The following is a 25,692-nucleotide window of genomic DNA, read 5'->3' as shown; positions in this document are numbered from 1 at the left end:
ATTCTCAAGAGTCTTCTCCAACACCACAGTTCAAAAGCATCAGTTCTTCAGCACTCAGCTTTCTTTATAGTCCAACTCTCACATCCATACATGACTACTTGAAAAACCATAGCCTTGACTAGATGGACCTTTGTGGACAAAGTAATGTCTCTGCTTTTGAATATGCTGTCTAGGTTGGTCATAACTTTCCTTTCAAGGAATAAGCATTTTTTAATTTCATGGCTGCAATCACCATCTGCAGTGATTTTGGAGCCCAGAAAAATAAAGTCAGCCACTGTTTCCCCTGTTCCCCCATCTATGTGCCATGAAGTGATGGGACCGGATGCCATGATCTGAGTTTTCTGAATGTTGAGCGTTAAGCCAACTTTTTCACTCTCCTCTTTCACTTTCGTCAAGAGGCTCTTTAGTTCTTCACTTTCTGCCACAAGGGTGGTGTCATCTGCATATCTGAGGTTATTGATATTTCTCCCGGCAATCTTGATTCCAGCTTGTGCTTCTTCCAGCCCAGCGTTTCTCATGATGTTCTCTGCATATAAGTTAAATAAGCAGGGTGACAATATACAGCCTTAACGTACTCCTTTTCCTATTTGGAACCAGTCTGTTGTTCCATGTCCAGTTCTAACCATTGCTTCCTGACCTGCATACAGGTTTCTCAAGAGGCAGGTCAGGTGGTCTGGTATCCCATCTCTTGAAGAATTTTCCAGAGTTTGTTGTGATCCACACAGTCAAAGGCTTTGGCATAGTCAATGAAGCAGAAATAGATGTTTTTCTGGAACTCTCTTGCTTTTTTGATGATCCAGTGGATGTTGGCAATTTGATCTCTGGTTCCTCTGCCTTTTCTAAAACCAGCTTGAACATCTGGAAGTTCACAGTTCACGTATTGCTGAAGCCTGGCTTGGAGAATTTTGAGCATTACTTTACTAGCCTGTAAAATGAGTGCAATTGTGTGGTATTTTAAGCATTTCTTTGGCTTTGCCTTTCTTTGGATTGGAATGAAAACTGACCTTTTCCAGTCCTGTGGCCACTGCTGAGTTTTCCAAATTTGCTGGCATATTGAGTGCAGCACTTTCACAGCATCATCTTTCAGGATTTGAAATAGCTCAACTGGAATTCCATCACCTCCACTAACTTTGTTTGTAGTGATGCATCCTAAGGCCCACTTGACTTCACATTCCAGGATGTCTGGCTCTAGCTGAGTGTTCACACCATCGTGATTATGTGGATCGTGAGGATCTTTTTTGTATAGTTCTTCTGTGTATTGTTTCCACCTCTTCTTAATATCTCCTGCTTCTGTTAGCTCAGTTCAATATAGAATTTAACGTGCAGAAAGCTCAGGTAGGGGCTGGTGGTGCCTCCTTACAGGGTGTCTCAGAGACCTGACTGGTTTGTGGGGAAGAAAGGCTTTCTTACCGCTCAGCAATGTCAGTGCTGTGAATGGCGTTCTCTGAGAGTCTCACACATGGATCCCCCCGCTCTTAGCACAGAGGCACCGAGTAGACAGCAGAGGTTGTATCTTCAGTGTGTCCTACAGCGTTTGGCAACTTCACCTACAGTGTGATCCTGATAGAATGTTACCTCTGCACATTCTGAAGTGTATAAAGGGGGTCTGTGTCTAAATCTGTGCTTTATTTGACGTGTTACATCATTTCACTTAAGACAAAGAAACTGTTACGTGCTGAATGAACACTGTCCTGGTGAATTGAGAAGTTTTAATTTTGTGAGCAAAACATATGAAAAAGTATGTCTCCACCCAGTTAAGTAGCTCTATTTTGAGTGTGCTCTTAAGCTTTATAAGACTGAAATTTTCCACCAAATTAATAAGTAAATTAAAAAAAAAATGTTTGTTGCCCCTTTGGAGTTAGAACTGTGTATATGGTTGTGCAAAATGATAGTTACATTTTTGACAGTTTGTGTGTTTTGTTGAAGGGCGTTTGGTCCACTTTGGTGCCACGAGGACATCACACCCAAAAATCAGAATTCAAAGAGTGCTGAACAACTCACCAACTTTCTACGTCACGTTGTATCCGTGTTCAGAGATTCCAAATCAGGTACTTCATCCTGTTTCTACAAAGCCCACTTTCAGCATTTTTCTGCAACGGAGCTCATTCTCCCCGTACAGCTACACACTGTGTGTGTATTTATGTGTGCGCGTGTGTGTGTGTGTGTAAAATTCTCCATTTGGCAGCAATAGCCAAGGAATATTCACAGAGGGTAGTGAAGCTTTTTCCGGTGTGCCTAACTTAATGGTAGTTAACGTCACACGTAGTTGCATGATGCTCTAGCAAACGGTTTCCCCGGTGTCTCTGTTCTCTTGCTTCATTTCCCTCACTACAACAAAACGGTGCCTGTATTAATTTTATTTAAAGAAGGCCATGAGAAAGAAATTTTATTCACTGTCATCAGACTCAACTGGGAGAAAATGGTCCGTCTTGCAAACTGGGTTTTTCTTAACTAAGAATAATTTTTCAATAAAATGTTTTGGGCTTTAAAAGTATTTGCTGACAAGTCCTGTGCCAGTGACCACTCAATATTCTGAACACGGTCTGATGCTAATTTAGACACTAGTAGCCATACAGTAGGAGAAGGCAATGGCAGCCCACTCCAGTATTCTTGCCTGGAAAATCCCATGGGCGGAGGAGCCTGGTAGGCTGCAGTCCATGGGGTCGCTAAGAGTTGGATACGACCGAGCAACTTCACTTTCACTTTTCACTTTCATGCATTGGAGAAGGAAATGGCAACCCACTCCAGTGTTCTTGCCAGGGATGGTGGAGCCTGGTGGGCTGCCGTCTCTGGGGTCACACAGAGTCAGACACGACTGAAGTGACTTAGCAGCAGCAGTAGCTGCACAATATTTAAGCCCTTAGCTGGATTCCATTCAGATCAGCTTGGGCAGAGCTGATATGTGTATGAAATTTAAATTTGGTTCCTCAGCCTGATAAACAGCTATCTCTGCCTTTTCTCACTCAGCAGGCTGGCCATAGTAAATATGTCTCAGTGGCTCTTCTGGCTGCTCTGATAATTAGCACATTTTACAGTTTGAAACATTCCAGATAAGCCACATATCTTTTCATTATCAGAGGATACATGCTAAGAAACAAAAAATACTGTTAAACTGAAATGGGAAAGTTGTTCCCAGAATGGAATTGCCATTTCTTGTTTTGAGTTTCCCCTTTGGAATTTCTTTGAAGTATTAAGACTGCTTTTACTGGTATTTCCCCCACTTAAAAGTCATTTCAATAGCCTTGAAGGAGAAATTCTGTGATGCATGTGAACTCTTCATTTGTGTAAAACTCTTGATGGTCTGCTGCTGCTGCTGCTAAGTTGCTTCAGTCGTGTCTGACTCTGCGACCCTATAGACGGCAGCCCACCAGGCTCCTCCGTCCACAGGATTCTCTAGGCAAGAATCCTGGAGTGGGTTGCCATTTCCTTCTCCGCTTGATGGTATAAAGATACTAAAAATGAGAAAAAGTATGAATGCCATATATAGCATATTCTCAGAGCATGTTTCAGGCTGCTTAGAACATTCTGGACTTCCCTGATGGCTCAGACAGTAAAGCATCTGCCCACAATGCGGGAGACCCAGGTTCAATCCCTGGGTCGAGAAGATCCCCTGGAGAAGGAAATGGCAACCCACTCCAGTACTCTTGCCTGGAAAATTCCATGGACAGAGGAGCCTGGTGGGCTACAGTCCATGGGGGTTGCAGAGAGTTGGACACAACTGAGCGACTTCACTTTCACTTAGAATATTCTGTGTCTTTTCACATCTTTCTCAAGATATTTTTACTCACTACAATTTCCTTGAACGTGGCTGCTTTCTGCCTACTTCCAGTATAGCACAATAAGATGTGTTCCTGGAAACACTTGTATTAGTCAGGGTAGCATAGCTGCCATAGTAAATAAGCCCCAAAGCTCAGAGACCTAACACAAGAGGCTGTTTCACAGTTCAGTGTGGATGTTTGGGAGCAGCTTTCCACCTGGTGCTTCAGGGAACCCCCCCATTCTGTGTCTCTGCCCCCCGCTAGGTTCAAGGGTCTCTACTCAACCCTCTGTGTCCAGGGGCAGGTGGAGGAACAGAGTGCATGGAGGGTCACCCCGGGGGAGTTTGCCTGCTAGCCTTGAGCGAAGCATCCAGCGCATCTCCCCCTGTCCTACTGTCCAGAACTCAAGCCCAAGGTCACATCCGACTGTGAGGAGGACTGGGAAATGTGGCTTCATTGTGTAACAGGGAGAAAAGGAAACCTTTTTCTTTTCTCCGTTGTTGTTGTTTAGTCGCTCAGTTGTGTCCGACTCTTTGTGGCCCCATGGACTATAGCTCATCAGGCTCCTCTGTCCATGGGATTCTCCAGGCAAGAATACTGGAGTGGGTTGCCATTTCCTCCTCCAGGGGAATCTTCTCTACCCAGGGACTGAACCCAAATCTCCTGCATTGGCAGTTGGGTTCTTTACCACTGAGCCACCTAGGAAGCCCCTTTCTTTTCTCTGCCACTCATTAAATAGCTTTTCCCAAAGGACATCATCTTAGGGGGTTGGGGGTCAGCAATCCTACTAGAATACTTCCAACAGTATGATTTATTTTTTCTTTTTTTTTTTTTTAAGATTTTTTTGGCCACACTGTGGCATGTGAGATCGTAGGTCCCTGACCAGGGATTGAACTCACACTCCCAGGCAGTGTAAGTTGCAGAGTCTTAACCACTGGACCAGCAGGGGAGTCCCTCCAACAGTGTGACTTAAAGAAGTTTTTATTCATCGCCATGGGACCTAACCTCCACATATAAAATGGCTTAAATAGAAAAATATGTTTTGAAAAGCAAAACAAAGATGTAAAAAACGATTTTGAAATATCCATTCATAGGTTGTGAACTACCTGTAAGGGTTAAATCTTGTGTTTCCTACCCTGAACGTGCCGAAGTCTGTTTTCCAGGACACTTGGTTGACGCCGCAGGAGCATTGTCTTATTTGGTGTACTGCGTGTCCCAGAGCTCAGCCAGCCAGGCAGTAGCACCAGGAACAGCAACACTGAATTTTCCCTCCTGGTCCCTGTTCATGGAACCATCAAATGTGCCCCCAGAGCCTCTCCATCACGGAGGCAGCACAAATCACTGTTTTTATCAGGTCCACTGACTCGCATAGCCTGGTTTTTCTGCACATAAAGAGGTGCAACAAGTGGAGGATTTAATGGCCCAGAATTCAGCTATAGATATTCCCTTACGTTTTCATTTTACTATAATCAGATGGTTTTCTGTTGCTGCTGCTGCTAAGTCACCTCAGTCGTGTCCGACTCTGTGTGACCACATAGACGGCAGCCCACCAGGCTGCCCCGTCCCTGGGATCCTCCAGGCAAGAACACTGGAGTGGGTTGCCATTTCCTTCTCCAGTGCATGAAAGTAGAAAGTAAAAAGTGAAAGTGAAGTCGCTCAGTCGTGTCGGACTCTTAGCGGCCCCATGGACTGCAGCCTACCAGGCTCCTCCGTCCATGCGATTTTCCAGGCAAGAGTACTGGAGTGGGGTGCCATTGCCTTCTCCAGCTATGGGTTTTCCCTTATGTTTTCATTTTATTATAATCATATGGTTTTCTGAGGGCTGAGATTACCTTCATGCTGTTGAAAGAACAAACACTCAGGAGGTGAAAGTTCAACCAATCCCTGCCTTCTTTGCAGTGCCTGCACCTCCATGTCTGCTTGTTTATGGACGATTCTGAAGAACAGGGAGTTTGGCCCAGGCTTTGGTTGTGCTTGCGAACATGCGTGTGTATGTGCTAAGTCGCTTCAGTTATGTCTGACTCTCTGTGACCCTATGGACTATAGCCCCCCAGGCTCCTCTGTCCATGGGGTTCTCCAGGCAAGAATACTGGAGTGGGTTGCCATGCCCTCCTCCAGGGCATCTTCCCGACCCAGGGATCAAACCCATGTCTCTTACATCTCCTGCATTGGGAGGAGGGTTCTTTACCACTAGTGCCGCCTGGCTGGTCAGATCCACTCATCACTTTCCTCTTCATTCACAAGACTTGTGTCTAACAGTTCTCGTATGACAAAGGAGCAAACATATTCTATGTGAAAAGTGCAGAAGAATGATGCCAAACAGTAGCAGCACAATAACTAATAATACATTTGTAAGCACCAGTGATGTGTCAGACACCACTCTAAGCCCTTTTAAGTTGATTTTCACAACCACTCTTTGAGGTGGATGCTCTGATTCACAAGGTAAAGACAAGGAAACAGGGTCACAGAGAATAAATTTCTTTCCCAGCGTCCCAAATCTCTCCTTTAAAATCAGGACCATATTGCTCTGAAGCTTTCTACTCCACAAAGCTTGCTCCAAACTCTTTCTATTCCACTGTGTCCCTTTAAGATTGATTCAGATTTGGTTTTAATTTTTTGTTTTATTGAAGTATAGTTGCTCTACAATGTTGTGTTAAGGTGAACATTTCTACTGTATAGCGAAGTGAACCAGCCTTATATATACACATATCCCCTCTTTTTTGGATTTCCTTCCCATTCAGGTCACCACTGACCACTGAGTAGAGTTCCCTGCGCTATACAGCCGTTTCTCATTCGTTATAGGAATTCCCGGATGATGCTAGTGGTAAAGAACCCGCCTGCCAATGCAGGAGACGTAAGAGATGCCAGTTGGATACGGTCGGAAAGATTCCCTGGAGGAGGAAATGGCAACCCACTCCAGTATTCTTGCCTGGAGAATCCCATGGACAGAGGAGCCTGGCTGGATGCAGTCCATGGTGTCGCAAAAGCGTTGGACACGACTGAAGCAACTTAACACACAAGCATTAGCTGTCTGTTTTATGCATAGCAGTGTGTATGTCTGTCAATCCCAATCACAGGGTTCATTTTAACTGAGTACCACCAGGAGGGGGCGCTGTGCAGCCAGCCTGTCGTAAGCGCGCAGATGGCTGGTGGCCTCGGTGAGCAGCTGAGTGCTGACCTGCTCCCGCCCCTGTGCCCTAGGTTTCCACCTGGAGCAGCACCTGAGTGAAGTGGCGCTGCAGACGGCCCTCGCCAGCTCCTCCCGGCACTATGCCGGCCGCTCCTTCCAGATATTCCGGGCCCTCAAACAACCTCTGTCAGCACACGCCTTGTCGGACCTCCTCTCCAGGCTGGTGGAGGTGATTGGCGAGCACGGAGATGAGATTCAGGTACCGAAGGAAAGCGGGGCATTCACCCTTCTCTCAGTGCAGAGATGAGGAGTTAATGACTTTCTTTGAACTTTCTTCCTCCTGCCAATTATCCCAGCCAAAAATTCTAGAGGTTGACTTTTGTTATTACAAGTATCTCTCCAGAGGGGGTGCTGTTCTAGAAATTCAGTGGACAATTTTATTGAGCCAATAACTGAAATCCTTTGGCGACTCTTTGTTTTTATTGATTTTGTTTGGTGGGGCCTGGGGGAGGTGTTTTGTCTTGTTTTTGTCCTTTTACTAACAACCTGAGGTGCAGTTGTGCAGCCTCCTCACCCAGAGAAGGGAGGGAGGGTGCTATTTTGTCTGTGCAGAGCACCACTCCTGTCTGTATGGCTGGCTTTCCATAAACTGAGAAAAGCTAAAGAAACAGTGGGCAGAGTAGATGCCACAAGAGGACCCTGTGGACTGTGGAACCCAGAGACTGGAGAGCTGAACAGGTGGAAAGCCAGGGGCATTACAAGCTCTGTAGCTGAGGGAAGGCCTTCTTTTCCATCAGAAATGTTCTGCATCTCAGAGGGCTGTACACCTGGAGACTTTCGCTTCTTTTCCTCCTCTGGCCATTGGAAGCACACTTTAAAATGCCCCGAGTCACAGCCCTTCTCATCCTTCATCTCTTAATCTCTGGCTTCCAAATGTTTCCACTCTGTGTTTCAAATGCCCACCATCCCCTCAGCAAGGGGCCACGCTTGCCCACTGTAGCCTTACCCCTCCCTGTTGGGTTTTGAATGAGACTGATCTGTTGAAAACCTCACATCTAGGGAGAGAAATCATCATGATTACCTGCTAACTCCTAAGCCATCTGAGTTTCCCAAGTAGCCCTTAAAATTTCATTGTAAATTAAAGTAGCCATGACTGTCCAGCTTTCAAAGATGGTATCAGTATTTGAATAAAGTTTGTATCCATTAAATTTATCTTCAAGATGCTAGCAGTAATTGTAAGTGGCACAGAATGTTGTCTTTGTGTGTCTGGCAGGGTTATGTCATGGAAGCCCTTCTTACCTTGGAAGCTGCCGTGGACAACTTGTCTGACTGCTTGAAGAACACTGATCTCTTAACTGTACTATCTCGGTGAGCATCAGCTGAACAATATTTTAAAATCAGATACACTGTACTGAATATTTTGGAGAAGGCTGGACTTTGGGCAAAGTCTAAAGAACAAATCTAGTTTTTTGAAGTCTGTTTGTGACCCGAGAAAGTATGTATGACATTTCCTTCAGTTAAAAAAAAAAAAAAAGGAAATTACAACAGACACATATATACACAGGAAGTTAGACAATGTGTTACTTCTAAGTAATACAAATATTCGTTTTTTTAAATTTCCTATTTCTATGAGTATTTTTTCATATTTTATATATTTATCCTATTTATCACATTTTATAGAAACAAACTAAGCATTCTTTTTTAAATGCATATGTACAAGACTTATCTGATCCATCACCATAAAAACATTTGAAATAAATGTTGATTTTACTTGAAGAAATTTCTACCTTAGGATCTTTCTTTTTTAGTTTTTAATTCCCTTTGTTCCTGTCAATGTTTAATAACCCATTTTAAATCATTCACAGTTTCATATTCTGTTTGGAAAATTAAGCTCATCTTGCTTGAAATTGAATCAGTAATGTTATAGCAGGTTGGGCCTTGTTTCATTTTTAAGGTGAACATTTTTATAATAGGTAATTTTAGTGTAATTACTAACATCATATATATTTATCTGTATAAACCCACAGGTTAATCTATATCAGTAAAAATTCAGCAACAATGTTGATAGGAATACACTTAGAAATCATTTTTCATAAATTTTATAAGTACAAAAATTGACCTTTAACACAAGCATTTACATTTTTCTTTCTAGATATTTCTGTATCTGTTCCTTTTATCAGTCAGTTAATAGAGTATTAACATTTATACCTATTAGATACATTTTATTTCATAATTATTCTCACCTAAATTCAAACAAAAATTAAATGAATGATCAGTAAACTTTAGAGCCAACTGCTTATTTCTTTAACTTTTCAATAAGTTAAAGTCAGTATTTGGTTTTATTGTTTTGTTAGTGAGGATTGTTGTGGTTAAGTTTGGTTTTTTACAGCATTATATTTAAGAATAAGGAAACATATTCCTTTTCATTTAAGAATGTGGAAAAAAATGATTAGAAAGTAATATTTCCAAGGAATGATTTCCCCACTTTGTTGATGGATCTTAAAAGGACTAGCCTTTCACTGAAATGCACTGGATTCCTACTGACCTCTTTAATTCTTATACCCAGCTCTTCATCACCAGACTTAAGCTCTAACACTAAGCTGACGGCGAGCAGAAAGAGCACAGGCCAACTCAACGTGAACCCTGGGGCAGCCAGCGGCAACACGGCGACTGCAGAACGCAGCCGGCATCAAAGGAGCTTCTCAGTGCCCAAGAAGTTCGGTGTTGTCGACCGGTCCTCAGACCCACCTCGGAGTGCCACCCTGGACAGAATTCAGGCCTGTACCCAACAAGGCCTCTCCTCGAAAACCAGAAGCTCGTCCTCCTTGAAGGACAGCCTCACCGACCCATCTCACATAAACCATCCAACCAACCTTTTGGCCACCATCTTTTGGGTCACAGTGGCTTTGATGGAATCTGATTTTGAGTTTGAATACCTAATGGCCCTGAGGCTGTTGAACAGACTACTGGCTCACATGCCACTTGATAAAGCTGAGAACCGAGAAAAACTAGAGAAACTGCAGGCGCAGCTCAAGTGGGCAGACTTTTCGGGGTTGCAGCAGCTGCTGCTGAAGGGGTTCACCTCCCTCACCACCACCGACCTTACCTTGCAGCTGTTCAGCTTGCTGACTCCAGTGTCCAGAGTATCCATGGTGGACTCATCTCAAGCCATTGGTAAAGCTCACACTCTTGAGTTCTGGTCATGGTGGAACGAGTGTTTCGTGTAATAAGATAATGTGGGCTTAGCACTTTTAATGATTGTGTTTAAAAATGGTTCTTTGGGAATAGTTTATTTTTTCTTTTAAAATTTGTATAGAAGTGTTTCTTTAATCTTTTTAAATTTATTTTTTAATGTGCTGGGTCTTTGCCGCAAGCAGGCTTTCTCCAGGTGTGGCAAGCGGGGGCTCCTCTTCACTGTGGTGGCTCCTCTTGTTGTGGAGCTCGGGCTCAAGGCTGCGTGAGCTTCAGCAGTTGCGGCACGTCAGCTCAGTAGTTGCTGCTCCCAGGCTCTAGAGCGCAGGCTCAATATTGTGGTGCGTGGGCTTAGCTGCTCTGCAGCACGTGGCATCTTCTTGGACCAGGGATCGAACTTGGGTCTCCTACTTTGGCAGGAGGATTCTCCACCACGGAGCCACTAGGGAAGCCCTGTATAAGTCTGAACTATGTTTATTGTAGATGTTTTTAAGGCAGTCGCATAAAAGGGGCAAGAATAATACATGAGATTTTTCTTTCTGCTTTCCAGATCACGTTGCAGACAGTGCTAGTTTATTCCATTGCTTTTATAGACATTTTCTCTTTTTTATTAACTCTTAAATCCTTTATTTTTCTGAGCCTTTATTTTCCTCTTGAAAGTTCCCCTGGTTCCCTGTTGTTTTGAATTAAATCAGCAAACCAGATTTTTAATACCATGGCATGTGGCCCACAATTCTTTCCAGGAAGCCAAAGCTTAATACAGTAGAACTAAGCTGCTCCTCATCATTTCAAAGAATCTTTGATAACTTAAATTGATTGGCCTGTGTCTTTTCAAACAAGTTTTCCTTGAAATACATTTTTTTGATAAAAACTTCAAACTAGTGCTTCTGTTCATTTTAATCCGCTTTTTAAAATCTATGCCAACAATCCTTACTTGCAACAGTCGATAGCATGACAGCACTGTATCTGAAAATTGCAAATCTACTTCAGTGCCTGCTTTGAACAGATGCCATTGTGGTTGTACATTTATCATGGATTTTATGTTAGATCAAAGTTACTTCAAAAGGCTGCTTTTGCATCTCCTCGGAATAAAATCTGTAATAGGCCTTCATGCTGTTAATGGCTCAAATGCACCATATTCACGTATCTCCGTTTGTATCTTCTCTAATCCAGGGTTTCCACTGAATGTCTTGTGTCTTCTGCCCCAGCTGATACAGCATTTTGAAAACCCCAACCAGTTCTGTAAGGATGTAGCTGAGAGAATCGCTCAGGTAGGCCTTAAGGCTTCACCCTCAGGCAGATCCAAGACCCGATGTTTAACAGCGGTTACCAGGCTCGGGGTGATAACGTTTCATAAACCTGAAGATACTAACTGATATCACTAGTAATTCACGTTTCTGGGTGGCTGATTCACATGGTCATTTCATTATTGAGAAAATAAGTGGGAAAAAATTGGTGAAAATTAAATGACTAAGTATTCTGCGGCTGCCCCCAAAAATGTATCGATCAGTTTTCCAGGCTGCTGGGGCTTAGAGCAAAATTGCTAACATTTCTTCCTTATTCATCAGGCTATTGTATCACTAGTTGACTTTCTTCTCGTAAAAGGTTTGTTTGGAAGAGAAGAACCCCAAACTTTCCAATCTTGCACACGTCATGACTCTTTATAAAACACACAGCTACACGAGGGACTGTGCCACGTGGGTCAATGTGGTCTGCCGGTACCTTCATGAAGCCTATGCTGACGTCACCTTGAATATGGTTACCTACCTGGCAGAGGTAAGTTCCTGAATTGAGGATAAAATCTATTATAGTTTCTATGGGCAAAATAGTGGGCTTCCCTCATAGCTCAGTCGGTAGAGAATCTGCCTGCAATGCAGGAGACCTGGGTTCGATTCCTAGGTCAGGATGATCCTCTGGAGAAGGAAATGGCAATCCACTCCAATATTCTTGCCTGAAAAATCCCGTGGACAGAGGAGCCTGGCGGGCTGACAAGAATCGGACACAACTTAGCGACTAAACCACCACCACCTAGATGCCCATCAGCAGATGAATGGATAAGAAAGCTGTGGTACATATACACAATGGAGTATTACTCAGCCACTAAAAAGAATTCATTTGAATCAGTTCTAATGAGGTGGATGAAACTGGAGCCTATTATACAGAGTGAAGTAAGCCAGAAGGAAAAACACCAATACAGTATTCTAACGCATATATATGGAATTTAGAAAGATGATAACAATAACCCTGTGTACAAGACAGCAAAAGAGACACTGATGTATGGAACAGTCTTATGGACTCTGGGGGAGAGGGAGAGGGTGGGAAGATTTGGGAGAATGGCATTGAAACATGTAAAATATCATGTATGAAATGAGATGCCAGTCCAGGTTCAATGCACGATACTGGATGCTTGGGGCTAGTGCACTGGGATGACCCAGAGGGATGGTATGGGGAGGGAGGAGGGTTCAGGATGGGGAACACATGTATACCTGTGATGGATTCATTTTGATATTTGGCAAAACTAATACAATTATGTAAAGTTTAAAAATAAAATAAAATTAAAAAAAAAAAAAAAAAACCACCACGGGTAAAATATGTGTGTGAAACTGGTAATAAGAGCCTTAACTTCGTTTATTGATCATGTATTCACTTACTATGTATTATCGTAAATGCTGTATAGAATCAGTTAGAACAACTGATTCTAACAATAACTCAGTGACTATAACAGAGAATCTGAGAATCAGCGGGTTTAGTAACCTACCACGAGTGTAAGATGTCAGAGCAGCCTTTGAAATGATGTATAGCTGCCTCCAAAGTGTAAACTCCTTTTCACTACCCTGGTACCTGTCAGCACATGCCAGAGACAGGAAGATTTTATTCAAATTATTCTGGGTGTTCAAATCTTATTTAAGGACTTAACTATGTTTAATGGCTGTGAGCTCTGAACTCATTAACAGAGCATATATTTTTGAAGATACTCATTTTTCCACCCAATATGTGTGTAATTATTTCCTCATTTGTTAACTGTTCAGTTCTTCCACTTTTGATGTGGAATTTCAGCATTTCTTTAAATCATTTCTATTGTCTTTTAGTTTTGAACAGTAACTTTTTTCATTATGTCTGTCACATCAATTTGCTCATTATTTTTCTTTCCTTTTTGAAAATATCATTGACTTCTTCCTTGATTATAAAAGCAGTGTGTGTTCATAGCAGAAAATTCAGAAGGTACAGAACAGTTAAAAAAAAATCATCCAAAATAATTAAAAATATCCAGAGAGAAAGACTAGTAAGGTTTTGTTGGGTGTCCTTCCTGTGTTATTTCTGTATAACACACACCCATTTACATCAGTGTTAGCATCATTTACTATACAGAAACTATATATCCCTTCTTTATCATTTCACTTAATATAGCTAGTATCTTTTACTGTCTTTAAAAATGTTCTATTGAATACATGGTATTTCATCATACAGATTACCATAATTTATGTATCCATTTCCCTAGTGTTTGATATTTAAATTGCTCACAGAGCTTTCTTGTTTTGTGTGGGATTTTTCTTTTTTTTTTTTTTTTACCATTATAAATAATGCCTTGGTGAAATCTCATACTTAAATCTTGGTATCTGTCTCTAGGTTTGGAAAAGTTCCTAAAAATGTAATTACTATTTCAAAAGATATGAACCCTTTTAGTTATCTTGATCTCAATTGCCAGATTATCCAAGTTACCATTTCCACCGATGATTTCTATCCCTCCTATAGCCTCCCCAGTACCATCATCAATTTGATAACTTGTAAATGTATCTCTTTTGTTTTCATTTGTAATTTTCAGTCACTGGTGGTGTTTGATGCTTTCCTTTTGAGGTTTATTTTGTTGTATTCCATTGTGTGAATTTTTTTAGGTCTTTAAAAAAATTTTATAAGCATTTTTCTTTTTAAAAAGAGCTTTTATTTACTTATTTATTAGGCTGTGCTGCATGGCATTGTGGGATCTTAGTTTCTCAAGCAGGAATCACACCCTGTGCCCCCTGCTGTGGAAGCACAGAGTCTTCACCACGGGACCACCAGGGAAGTCCCTGAATCTTACATTTATATATCAGACCTACAGCATTGCCTTTGATAACATCTCCCCCTCTTCAGCAGTTAGGATTTTCTTCTCCTTTCTAAGGAAATGCGCAGTCGTAAAGGTACTAGGAGACCGTGGTGCTTCTGTGTGGAACCTGGTGTCAGATGACTCACCCTGCCGTTGCCCCCACAGCTGCTGGAGAAGGGCCTCCCCAGCATGCAGCAGCCCCTCCTGCAGGTGATCCACAGTCTGCTCAGCTACATGGACCTTTCTGTCGTTCCTGTAAAGCAGTTCAACGTGGAAGTTCTGAAGACCATTGAAAAATACGTGCAAGTGAGTATTGAACCAGCATGTTTCCAGATAGTTGTTCCAGAAAGACATCCTCTGTATGCAGCTTGTACTCGGCCATAGTTTTATGGGTGCCAGGCTGCGCGTTCATTTATCAATGTCCGTAACACACTGAGAGCGGCCAAGACAGTGGCTGACCAGCACCCTGAGCGGTGTCCTGAGGAGAAAGACAGGACCAGGCCCTAGTGCGTTCCTGAGCCTTCAGAGGACACGTCTCTGCCTCCTGAGCTTAAAGGCCAGATACTGAAAGCATGTCCTGGCTTGGGGGGGAGGGGCAGGGTCTTGTTTGAGGGGTTCTATTTCAAAGGAGAAGGAAGAAGCAACTTGTGTGTGCCTGGTTCCAGACCAGCTGTTTTAGATGAGAAGGGTTAATTCAGAGGAGAAAATTGTCACTTAGGGTCGAAGGAACTAAGGCTAAGAAACGGCATACTTATACTTGAAAATACTCCAACAAACAAAACATACTGTGTACTTGGTGAGTTTCAGAGTTCAAGGGCAAATGCTCGGCTTTCTCTGGTTAAATTCATTGACTAAGCTTGACAACTTTAAACATTTTTTTCCCCATCTTCACTTCACCAGTCACATTACTTGAAGAATTTGCAAATACTAAAAATGATTTTCAAGCTTTTTTTTTCCTCCAAGTGGCATTGCTCCAGTAACAGTTGTACCATGTGGTAGATGTTCATTATCGCTTTCTCGACACTCACGAGAGACAGAGGGGCAGTTCACATCTTTGCCCCTTGTTCAAAAAAAAAAAATTTGTTTTATTAGACTACCTGTTCTTAGGCCTGTGGATCATCCCTGGTACTTGAGATCTTTACTGAATGGTGGCTAATTTCATATCAAACCATGACCTCCCTTGTGCAGAAGTTAACAATGAAGGGAATGCGTTTTACTTCATGTGCTTTTATTCCAAGTCCTAGACAAATAATAACGTTTATCAGGCTGGTTATCCATGTTCAGTATTTTTATGGGAAAAGGGTCTCAGTCTGCCTGGGAGTTGTCAGAGACACAAAGATGGTGAAACACAGTGAGACTTTCAGGAAGAGTAGGAGTTTGATAAGGAAGGAGAGGAAGGGCATTCCAGGATGAGAGAACAGCATGAGGAAACGCACAGAGGCTAGAGACATCGGCTGGGATGGCGAATTCCAGGGGAGAATACCCAAGTAGGCCTTGCTCGAAGAGTGTGGACTTCTCCTTGTCCACCAGGGGGAGCTCTTGAAGATGTTTAAGCGGGAAGTGGCTTGAGCTGAAGATTCTGGAACGATCACTGTAGCTGGAATGGGTTTGATGGACCCAAGGAGAGGCTGCAAGTGGGGAAGCCAGTTAAGAGACCACTGAAATAGTCCAGGGAGGATTCAGCTGAGGCAGTGCCAACAGGAATGGAGGTGGGCAGGGGTCAGATTCTCAGGAGGGAGGGAAGAGGGGAGTTAAGAATGGTTCCCAGACTCTGGGGTTAGGTCATGAGGAAGACGCGGACAAGAAGAGAAGAGGGCTGAGGGCAGAGGTCAGACGCCCAGGAAGCAAATGGAGCAGAAAGAGCCAGAGAAGTGGGAAGTGTAGATGGAAACTGGAGGCAGGGAGAATCTTGAGGAGTGAGGGAACAGTAGCGTAACTGCAATGGAGGCTGGAGCTTTTTTTGTTTTGTTTTGCTTTTCAAATTAAGGAAGTACCTCATTAGCAAAAGTGGTACCTTGTTATTTTAAACTTGTTTATTTGAATGTGGACAAAACTGTTCTTTTTTATTTGCTTATTTCCTAAATGTAGCTCCTCCTACAGATAAATTATCTTTTTTATGTCATTTGCCTTTTACTTATCAAAGGATTTCCTGCACTGTTTTAAATCAGTGAGTTCTGACAGGTCATGAGAAGCTTCAGTAGCTAGGAGCATGTTAGTTTTTTTTTAATGAAATAAGTTTTTAAGTATTGACTGTTTCATTTCCTTCAGAGCATTCACTGGAGAGAAGCTCTGAATATTTTGAAGCTGGTGGTTTCTCGATCGGCCAGCCTCGTTTTGCCTTCCTACCAACACAGCGACCTCTCAAAGATAGAAATACATCGAGTGTGGACGAGCTCATCCAAGGAATTACCTGGAAAAACCCTAGACTTCCACTTTGATATCTCAGAGGTATGTTAACTGTTCCCGTGAACTTTAGCGTGAATGCATAGGAGCAAAGTTCTAAACTAGCTGCCTGGAGAAGGAAGGCTTCCTTTACATTTATGTCACATGAAAGCTTCTAAGGCCTAATGAGGTTCTATTTTTTTTCTTTTTTAAGAACACATTCACAGGGGCTCTCATTTGGCAGCTTTTAAAAATAGAAGCTAGTCTCAGTTATGTAAAAACGATTCCACAGAAAAGACAATTTTTAAAATGGAATGATCTTAAGCATTTTAAACCATGAGCTTCACTCATTCTTTATCTGACTGCTGCCACGTCCTGTCTGGTATCTGCAGCCTTCTTTCCTGAACTGTAGCCAAACCAGTGAATGACCGAGATTTATGGAATCTGCCCTTATGGTCATTTCCCCAAGCCACACTGCTTTTTTTTCTTTAACAATTTTTTAAAGTTGATATGTTGTGTTTTCATTTTTATTAAGTTCAGTTTTTTTGGTGGGGTCACATGGCATGCAGGATTTTAGCTGCCCGACCAGGGATCAAACCCACGGGCCCTACAGTGGGCACATGGAGTTCTAAAAACTGAACCATCAGGGAAGTCTCCCACACTGCTTTTTACAGTACCACCATTTAAATTCTTGCCTTGAGAAAGAAAGGAAATGTGGAGAGAAGAGACCTATGAACCAAACTAAGGAGTCAGGAAGAAAAGAGGACACAAAATAGTCCGATTTACCTGCTGGTCCATGAACAAACTTTTGGAAACCTGCACTTAAGTATGTTAGTCTAAGATATAAAAATACATTTGCTTTCCTGTCTCTCTTACCCCATGGCCGATAAGCCCCCTAAAGCAGAAACCATGGTCTGTCCACTTTGTAATTACGGTCTGTACAGTGTCTAATGCATGAACGTACTTCATGCATATTCTTCAGCTTGGCTGAATCAGTTCACTGAAGGAATAAACTAGGTCTGCTGACATGCAACTTATCGGCTCAGTTGTAGCCAGACTGGGTTTTTTCAAACAATCGTCCCATTGACCATTCAACACTCAGGGTGAGACGCTGTTTATTGCTACTGTTGTGATGTTTATATATGACATTAAGGTATCAAATCAATATTTTTCCATTTTAAACAGTTTATATTGCTAGGGTAGGAGAGGGGTGCTTACTCTTTTACTAAAGTTTATTCTGTTCCAAATTGGAGAAGGAAATGGCAACCCACTCCAATGTTCTTGCCTGGAGAATCCCAGGGATGGAGGAGCCTGGTGGGCTGCCGTCTATGGGGTCACACAGAGTCAGACACGACTGAGCGACTTAGCAGCACCGGTTAGCATTCTATTCAAAAGAGGTACAGAAGACCTGTAGCCAGTCAGCTGCACGCCCCAGATACCCAGTTGCTCCAGAAAGATGGGCGTGGAGAGACAGGTGGAACACGCCCAGCCAGTGTCTCTCATCTCTGAATGTGGGCCTGTGAACAGGCTTCTGCAGAGACCCCCTTGGGGCTGAAGTTTGGGAGGTGCTGCCTACCCAGCTACCACATTACAGACCTCTCAGGAAGTGAAATTTCTTAAATGTTGCCCAAGAACCTGGCCCTGACTGTTTCATTTAAATAACTGAAAACATAGATTTAAATAAATTTTTAAATACTTGAGAGTATAAGGTTGGTGATTACAGGTTGGAATGAAGGGAATGAATTTTGGTCTTAAAAGTCTTTCAAGCTTAAACATCTGAAAATAATTTGCTTTCCTGCATGTTTCCCTTCTCATCTTTACAGTCATTTCTGAAGTGCATTTAAGAACAAGCAATTGGATTTGTTTTCAGTTGCTCAAGAGGGTGGGAAGGTGTTGAAGATGCAAAATGGTTTTTGTGTTAGTCACTCAGTTGTGTCTGACTCTTTGCAACCTCAGGGACTGTAGCTTGCCAGGCTCCTCTTTCCATGGAATTCTCCAGGCAAGAACACTGGAGTGGGTAGTCACTCCCTTCTCCAGGGTATCTTCCCAACCCAGGGGTTGAACCTCAGTCTCCCACATTGCAGGCGGATTCTTTACCATCTGAGCCACTAGGGAAGCAAAATGGTTTAGGATGTGTTCTTGAACATCAGGGAAATGAGCCTCCGTGTAACACTGAACTTCTCTACATTTTCATCAAATAAGCAGTTTTTGGTTGCTGCTGGGAGACCGAGCCACGTACTAAGGACTGTGGATGAGACAGAAGAATGTATGCTTCTCTGCTCTTTTCCCTGCAGACGCCCATCATTGGGAGACGGTATGATGAACTGCAGAACTCCTCTGGGCGTGATGGGAAGCCCAGGGCCATGGCCGTCACCCGGAGTGCATCCTCCACCTCCTCAGGCTCCAACTCCAACGTCCTTGTCCCTGTCAGCTGGAAAAGGCCCCAGTACTCCCAGGTAAAGAGTCCTCGACTCGCAGGATTGGACAGGAGCTTAGGGGGCCCATTGAATCCAGCTGTGATACGCGATTTGGGCAGCCACCCTCCTGATGTCACCCACCTGGGCATCAGCACTTCAGTGATGAGGAGCTCATGGCATCCGTATTCCGAGGGGACCCCTTTACTCTTTGAAGAGTTCATTATGTTGAGTTGAAGTCTGATACTCTGTTGCTTCTACTTATTGATCCTAGTTCTCTTAAGGCTTAGAAAATGCAATCAGATCTCTCACATGGCAGCCCTTCAGACACTTAACCTACCCCCTCTACCACTCACCCAGATGAGTCCTATTTCCTCCAAATAATAAATCCTAGTTCTCCCAACCAATCCTCTGTGGCAGGGCTGCACACTGTCCTGTGGACTGGCCCTGGATCCAGTCAAGGGGTTCATGCATGGCTGACATGAGCAGAGCAGGCGCCCAGATTCCTCCGTGCTTGCCTTGTCTCTATTCACTCTATGGGTTATTGATGTCACCGGACTTGCTGTCGAGTGAAACCTGTGCATTATTTAGGGCTCTTTGGGTGACATGTGCCAGAAGCCCAGTGAAAAACTGCCTGAAGTGAAAAAGGCATGTGTTCACTCCTGTATTGCGGCTTCAAGTGGAGCTGGATTCTAGCACACACAATCCTTAGACCCTCTCCCTCCTCCTCATGGCCCCACCTTCCCGTCCCAAAGTCCTGCTTTCCTCTCTGCTGACTTCATCCTCAGGCAGGTTCTTCCCTGTGAGGCGCCAGCGACCTCTGGCAGCTCCAGATTTACATGGTCTTTGTCTCTGACCATTTCGGGGTAGAGGCCTTCCCTCCCTGACACCCACAGCAATTCTAGAGAAAATTAAAGTGTTAGTCGCTCAGCCGTGTCTGACTCTTGGCTGACCCCATGGACTGTAGCCCACCAGGCTTCTCTGTCTATGGGATTTTCTAGGCAAGAATACTGGAGTGGGTTGCCATTCCCTTCTCCAGGGGATCTTCCCAACCCAGGGATCGAACCTGGGTCTCCTGTATTGCAGGCAGATCGTGTACTATCTGAGCCCCCAGGGAAGCCCCATTATAGAGAAAGGATTCTTGCAATCCCTACGAGGGAGGAAAAGTGTCTCCTGGTGGGAGAAGAGCCGTCCCAATATGAAAAGGAGCTGCGTTACCAGGAGAAGGAGAAGTGGACGCTGTGCAGAGGGAAACCCCTTAGTGTGCACGCCCAGCAGGACTCATCCTCTCTCTCAGAGGCTGGGAAGATGGAGTCCCCAGCGCAGCCCCTGCTGGAGCCGAGCTGGTGCTCAGCGGGTGTTCACTGTGGGCTGGACAGAGAACCCGATCTACTCTCTTGGGGGTTTGGAAAAAAGACACATGCACAGCCCCGTTCCATGTTCCTCTGTGTTGATTCCTTCCCAGAACTGCAGAATGCCCACTAAAACCTAGAGAAAGAGGTTAAGGAATCTTCTGCCATTCTTCAACACCAAGGGCCTCCTGTCTTTGACCTTGAAGTGACACCATACTGAGTGTCTCAAGAAGGATGCAGGGAACTGAGTTACATCAAGAAGGAAAATCTGTGAATGATCCTGGCCTCCTTGCAGGCTCTCTATTAACTTAAATCAGGTTAAAAAGGAAAAAAGTCATTTTCAAGCGATTAGGGTGATTGCTTTAAGAGTAGTTCTGAAGCATGTTGACATTTTTTAGGCTCTGGTTACTCATCTTTTTCATTCTCAACTCACCCATCATTCTGAGACCTACTTTATCTATGTCATTGGAAAATGTGATGGTTTGTGAAGAATCCCAATGCTTAAGGAACTGAAAAGTAAGGTTTATGAAGAAAAGCAAAAGGAATTGAATCTGTTTAACTATAGGAAGAATAAGTTGAGAAAGATTTAACATGGCTTGCAAATAATCAAATTTAAATCTGCGGAAAGTAAAGCTATCCTCCCATTTGGGGTAAAGAGATTTGTATTGTAACATAAGAGATTTAATTTAGGTGTAATGAAGGGCTTGCTAATGACTGAAAGTTGTAGCACACAAGAAAGATAACCAAGGGGAGTAATGAGTATCTGCTAAGAACCAAGGGATTGACTTTCATATCTTCTCCCTTAGGAATGTTCAGATCAGCACTGTCCAGTAGACATACAATGTGAGCCTCATTTAAGTCTTCTTAACAGTCATCTTTTGAAAAATGTAAAAAAAAAAAAAAAGGCAGGTCAAGTTAATTTTAGTAACATTTTAGCTAATATGTCTAAAATATTTTTCAGCATATAATCAATATTTAGTCATTGATGAGCTATTTCACACTCTTCTTTCATACCAGCTCTTCCTGTGTTTTACATCTCTCTGTTCTCACTGGGTACATCTCAGTAATTAGCCCCGTGTGGCTGATGGCCACAGGATGAGACCAGATTTGATCACAGGTCCCCAGATTAAAACCTGTGTGCTTCTTTTCCAGAAGAGGACCAAAGAGAAGTTGGTGCACGTCCTTTCTCTGTGTGGCCAGGAAGTAGGATTAAGCAAGAATCCATCCGTGAGTTCTGTCGTGTGTCGTATTTATTTCGCTTTTGGTATTGCTTTTGCTTTTGGTCTTGTAGTTTAGATGATTCAACTATGAATTACAAGTGTGATATCCATCATCTTGATCAATCTCTTAGACTTGTCTCCACACTATGATTTTTAATCTTACTTAGTTCAGAAACACTGAAAGATGTTATTGGCTGTCTGCTCCAGCTGGCAAATAGAAACTCAAGTTGGTAAATAAAAACTCAAGTTATTTTTATTTTTTAGTATCTTGATTTTTAAAGAATATACCCAGATTTTCTTAAAATAGGTGTATGTGACTCTCCTGCACTGCTGTACACGATATACATTCCTTTGGCATATAATTTGACTCTGTACACACATTTCTTAACGTGATGTCACTGTTTTACTCATGTAAAGGTGAAAACAGTGATATGTTTTTTCCTTGCATAAACTTCTACTGATTTTACAGTTGGAAAAATATATATACCATTGGGCTTTGAAATAAAATGAATAATAAGTACCAGAAGTTAACTTCTGAAGCTTTTTTAAAAATTTAGAAAATTAAAATTGTGTGTGCGAACACTGCGGCAAAAGGTTTGGTTTTGCCAGGTATTTTTATTTCATCTGTATTATAGCATCTTTATTAGTAACCAGAAAAGATTGCAAACCAAGTTATTTTCAAGTAAAGTAAGAACCAGCAAACGGTTTCTCTGTGGAATTGCTTTTAAAATTCCAAAATGTATATGCTAATGTAGTTCATGACTGTGTGAAATTTGAGAGACTCATAGGTTCCTAGAGTAAAGGCTGATACTTATTATCACCCTGGAATGTGCTCCAGCAAGAAGCACTGCCTCCTTTGAAGTTACCTTCCAAGTTGCTGACTGGTGGGTTTGCTGCTGCTCCTGTGACATCACGGAGGGCAGAGGGACCAGGGATGACAACTGGGAGAGCGGACGGAGCCTCCCAGCCCACCAGGAAGGGGAATGGCAGCCTTTATCTCCACAGCAGCACAGCCAGCGAGGGCCACTTCTCTCTGTCCCTGTGGTTACACTTTCCCCTTCAGATCCCAACTGCCTGCTTCTGTGCTGTGGCCTTTCAAGCTAGAACTGTTTACTGTGTTACAAATACGAAAAGCCACACTAACTAGGAAAGGGAGCATTCAGCTGAGGAAATCAGAGTGCTAGTCTCTCCGTGGATGGACCTAGAGACTGTCATAGAGTGAAGTCAGTCAGAAAGAGAAGAACACCATGTGATACCACTTGTATGTGGAACCTAGAAAAAGGGCACAAGTGAGCTTATTTGCAAAGCAGACACAGAGACACAGATGTAGAAACAAATATGGATACCAGGCAGGGGAAGGATGGGTGGGATGAACGGGGAGATTGGGACTGACAATATATACAATATCGATTAAAAGACGCTTACTCCTTGGAAGGAAAGTTATGACCAACCTAGATAGCATATTCAAAAGCAGAGACATTACTTTGCCAACAAAGGTCCATCTAGTCAAGGCTATGGTTTTTCCAGTAGTCATGTATGGATGTGAGAGTTGGACTATAAAGAAAGCGGAGTGCCGAAGAATTGATGCTTTTGAACTGTGGTGTTGGAGAAGACTCTTGAGAGTCCCTTGGACTGCAAGGAGATCCAACCAGTCCATTCTGAAGGAGATCAGCCCTGGGATTTCTTTGGAAGGAGTGATGCTAAAGCTGAAACTCCAGTACTTTGGCCACCTCATGCAAAGAGTTGACTCATTGGAAAAGACTCTGATGCTGGGAGGGATTGGGGGCAGGAGGAGGAGGGGACGCCAGAGGATGAGATGGCTGGATGGCATCACTGACTCGATGGACATGAGTTTGAGTGAACTCTGGGAGATGGTGATGGACAGGGAGGCCTGGCGTGCTGCGATTCATGGGGTCGCAAAGAGTCGGACACGACTGAGCGACTGAACTGAACGGACACTATTGATACTATGTATAAAATACTAATAGATGACTAATGAGAACCTCCTGTATAGCACAGGGAACTCCACTCAGCGCTCTGTAGTCACCTAGTGGGAAGGAAATCTAAAGGAGAGAAGATATATATACACATATAACTGATTCACTTTGCTATACAGTAGAAACTGACACATTAAAAAAAAAAAAAAAAAGAATTCTAGTCTCTCATCTCTCCCTGACTAGGTGGCTGGTCATCAGTGCTGTTTTATCTCAGGTACCCATTTGCAACCCCTGTACGGACTGTGTGTTGTGCCGTTGTATAAAACCTAGTGCAAATCTTATGACTGTTCTTAAAACACAGGAGGAAAAAAAAGTATATTTAAAATCCATTTACTTTTTCCTGTTGAAAGACAGTTGTTATATTTAAATTCTTATGAATGAAATTTTACTTTCAAGGAAGACCAAGAGGTTATAATGGTTAAATTAAAAGAACATTGTTCATTTTGTTTAATATCAGTCTATATGTTCAGGAGAGGCTGCAGAGCAAAACATTTAGATTTATGTCAAGTCTGTTATTCCTAAGAAGTTATATTAAAATGGCCCAAGAAAAATGAACCTATACATATAATTTTAAAATGCTGACATACTAAAATTTTAGTAGAAAAAAAAAAAGTTTTGTTTAAATCAACAGGACAGGAATTTGAGTGTGAATTCTGAACACGGCTGCTCAGCTTCTCTTCTGTAATTCAAATGAACAAGTTCTGTACTTCTTGACTTAGGTTTCTTTTTCTTTACCAGTTCCTGATTTATCTCTCGAAGGGTTAAATCCTTTGCTCTCACAGTTCGTTCTATAGTAACACATTTTGTTGGCATCAGTAGTCCTTAAACTCTTAGGTGATAATATGTATGTGATGTGTATGTGTATGTGAATCTATACAGTTTCTAACCTCAGTCAGTGTAGAAACAATGGAAAATTTCTTGGCTGCTGTAGACTGTCTGTGAACACAGACACGCTCAGTTCAAACACACACACACACACACACACACACACACGTAGGATCCAGTCTTCATTAAGAAGCAACGATTTGACTCTAACATTTTCCTAGTACGTGAACTTGCGTCTTTGCAACGAGTTTAATCTGAAGGCACCTGTCCAACATAAATAATAAGAGAACATTCTAAAAATACCCACTTAAGGAATTAGGTGTGTACTGGAAATACAGTGCTACGAGGAGCCAGTTACGGGTTCTGTAGCTCAAACCACCGAAGGGAGAGCGGTTTCTCAGGAGAGCCCTCTCGGTTCACAGGTGATCTTCTCGTCGTGCGGGGACCTGGACCTGCTGGAGCATCAGACGAGCCTGGTGTCGTCCGAGGACGGGGCCCGGGAGCAGGAGAACATGGATGACACCAACAGCGAGCAGCAGTTCCGGGTCTTCAGAGACTTCGACTTCCTAGACGTGGAGCTGGAGGATGGCGAGGTAGGCACAGGCTCAGTGAAAACCATCCGCTCAGCCTTTTCTTTGCTAATGAAACGGTTTCTTTCTACCTGCTAAATAGTGAGTTCTTTAATTAGAAAGCTTGTAAACTTTATTTTGGATCAGTTTATTTAAAGTACAGCAGCTTAACTTGGTCAAAAGTCACCCCACCCTTCCTGTCTGAGCCCAGGGCCAAAGCGGTTCCAAATTCTTTCTAAATGGCAGAGATCTGACTTTGAATGGCCACACGGAGACTCTGTGTGTGTCTAGTCCAAAGGTGAACTTGAAAAAAAAAAAAACCAGAAACACTGAGGGTCTCAGCCTGTTCTCTGGTGCCTGGGAAAAACAGGCAAAGCATTTCATTAAGCATGAAGTTGCTCTTATGTGGTGATTTCAAAGCTTGCCTGCTACAGCCTGCGACCGGAGCCCGAGGGCCTGGCATTTTTGTGCTGTTTGAATTCCTCAGAACTTGAAATTAGATTTAACATGTAAGAGAGCTCCTGGCTCTGCTTTTGGCTGGTTTTTGACACCTGGAGCATCTGAATTCAAGTCTGAACAGGCAGATGCAGATCTGTGTATCTGAGTGATAATTGTGGTAATAAGCTGCTTCAGTTATGAGTCATGTTTTTGAAAACTGGGAGTGGAAGGAGGAGCATTGTTTTAGTAGCTTGGGGGCATATTCCAGCTGAGAGGCAGGCTTTTTCCTCCTGGGATGGGCACTAAGCTCCCTTCAATGAGGTTGCCATCT

The 25,692-nt window shown here is 42.9% G+C and overlaps 2 protein-coding genes across 12 annotated transcripts in view; one reads left to right on the top strand and one right to left on the bottom strand.

Annotated features, from left to right (window-relative positions):
* The window catches only part of FRY (FRY microtubule binding protein), a 329,636-nt gene that overhangs the window by 275,264 nt on the left and 28,680 nt on the right, over positions 1-25,692 (top strand). For all 8 annotated transcript variants that reach the window (XM_070800572.1, XM_070800573.1, XM_019971430.2 and 5 more), the window contains 11 exons: positions 1,927-2,048; positions 6,960-7,147; positions 8,162-8,256; positions 9,455-10,062; positions 11,254-11,351; positions 11,686-11,856; positions 14,330-14,470; positions 16,433-16,612; positions 18,841-19,002; positions 21,465-21,539; positions 24,777-24,947. In XM_070800572.1, coding sequence (XP_070656673.1) covers positions 1,927-2,048; positions 6,960-7,147; positions 8,162-8,256; positions 9,455-10,062; positions 11,254-11,351; positions 11,686-11,856; positions 14,330-14,470; positions 16,433-16,612; positions 18,841-19,002; positions 21,465-21,539; positions 24,777-24,947 — 2,011 coding nt within the window. The remainder of the gene's footprint in view (positions 1-1,926; positions 2,049-6,959; positions 7,148-8,161; positions 8,257-9,454; positions 10,063-11,253; positions 11,352-11,685; positions 11,857-14,329; positions 14,471-16,432; positions 16,613-18,840; positions 19,003-21,464; positions 21,540-24,776; positions 24,948-25,692) is intronic.
* The window catches only part of ZAR1L (zygote arrest 1 like), a 110,116-nt gene continuing 108,267 nt past the window's right edge, over positions 23,844-25,692 (bottom strand). For all 4 annotated transcript variants that reach the window (XR_011569879.1, XR_011569880.1, XR_011569881.1 and 1 more), the window contains one exon: positions 23,844-25,018. The gene's annotated coding sequence lies outside the window, so the exon portion shown is untranslated. The remainder of the gene's footprint in view (positions 25,019-25,692) is intronic.

The sequence above is a fragment of the Bos indicus genome, chromosome 12 (genome assembly GCF_029378745.1).
Source record: "Bos indicus isolate NIAB-ARS_2022 breed Sahiwal x Tharparkar chromosome 12, NIAB-ARS_B.indTharparkar_mat_pri_1.0, whole genome shotgun sequence".
Taxonomy (NCBI): domain Eukaryota; kingdom Metazoa; phylum Chordata; class Mammalia; order Artiodactyla; family Bovidae; genus Bos; species Bos indicus.
Note: the sequence above shows the minus strand (reverse complement) of the source record. Positions and strands in the feature narration are given on the sequence as shown.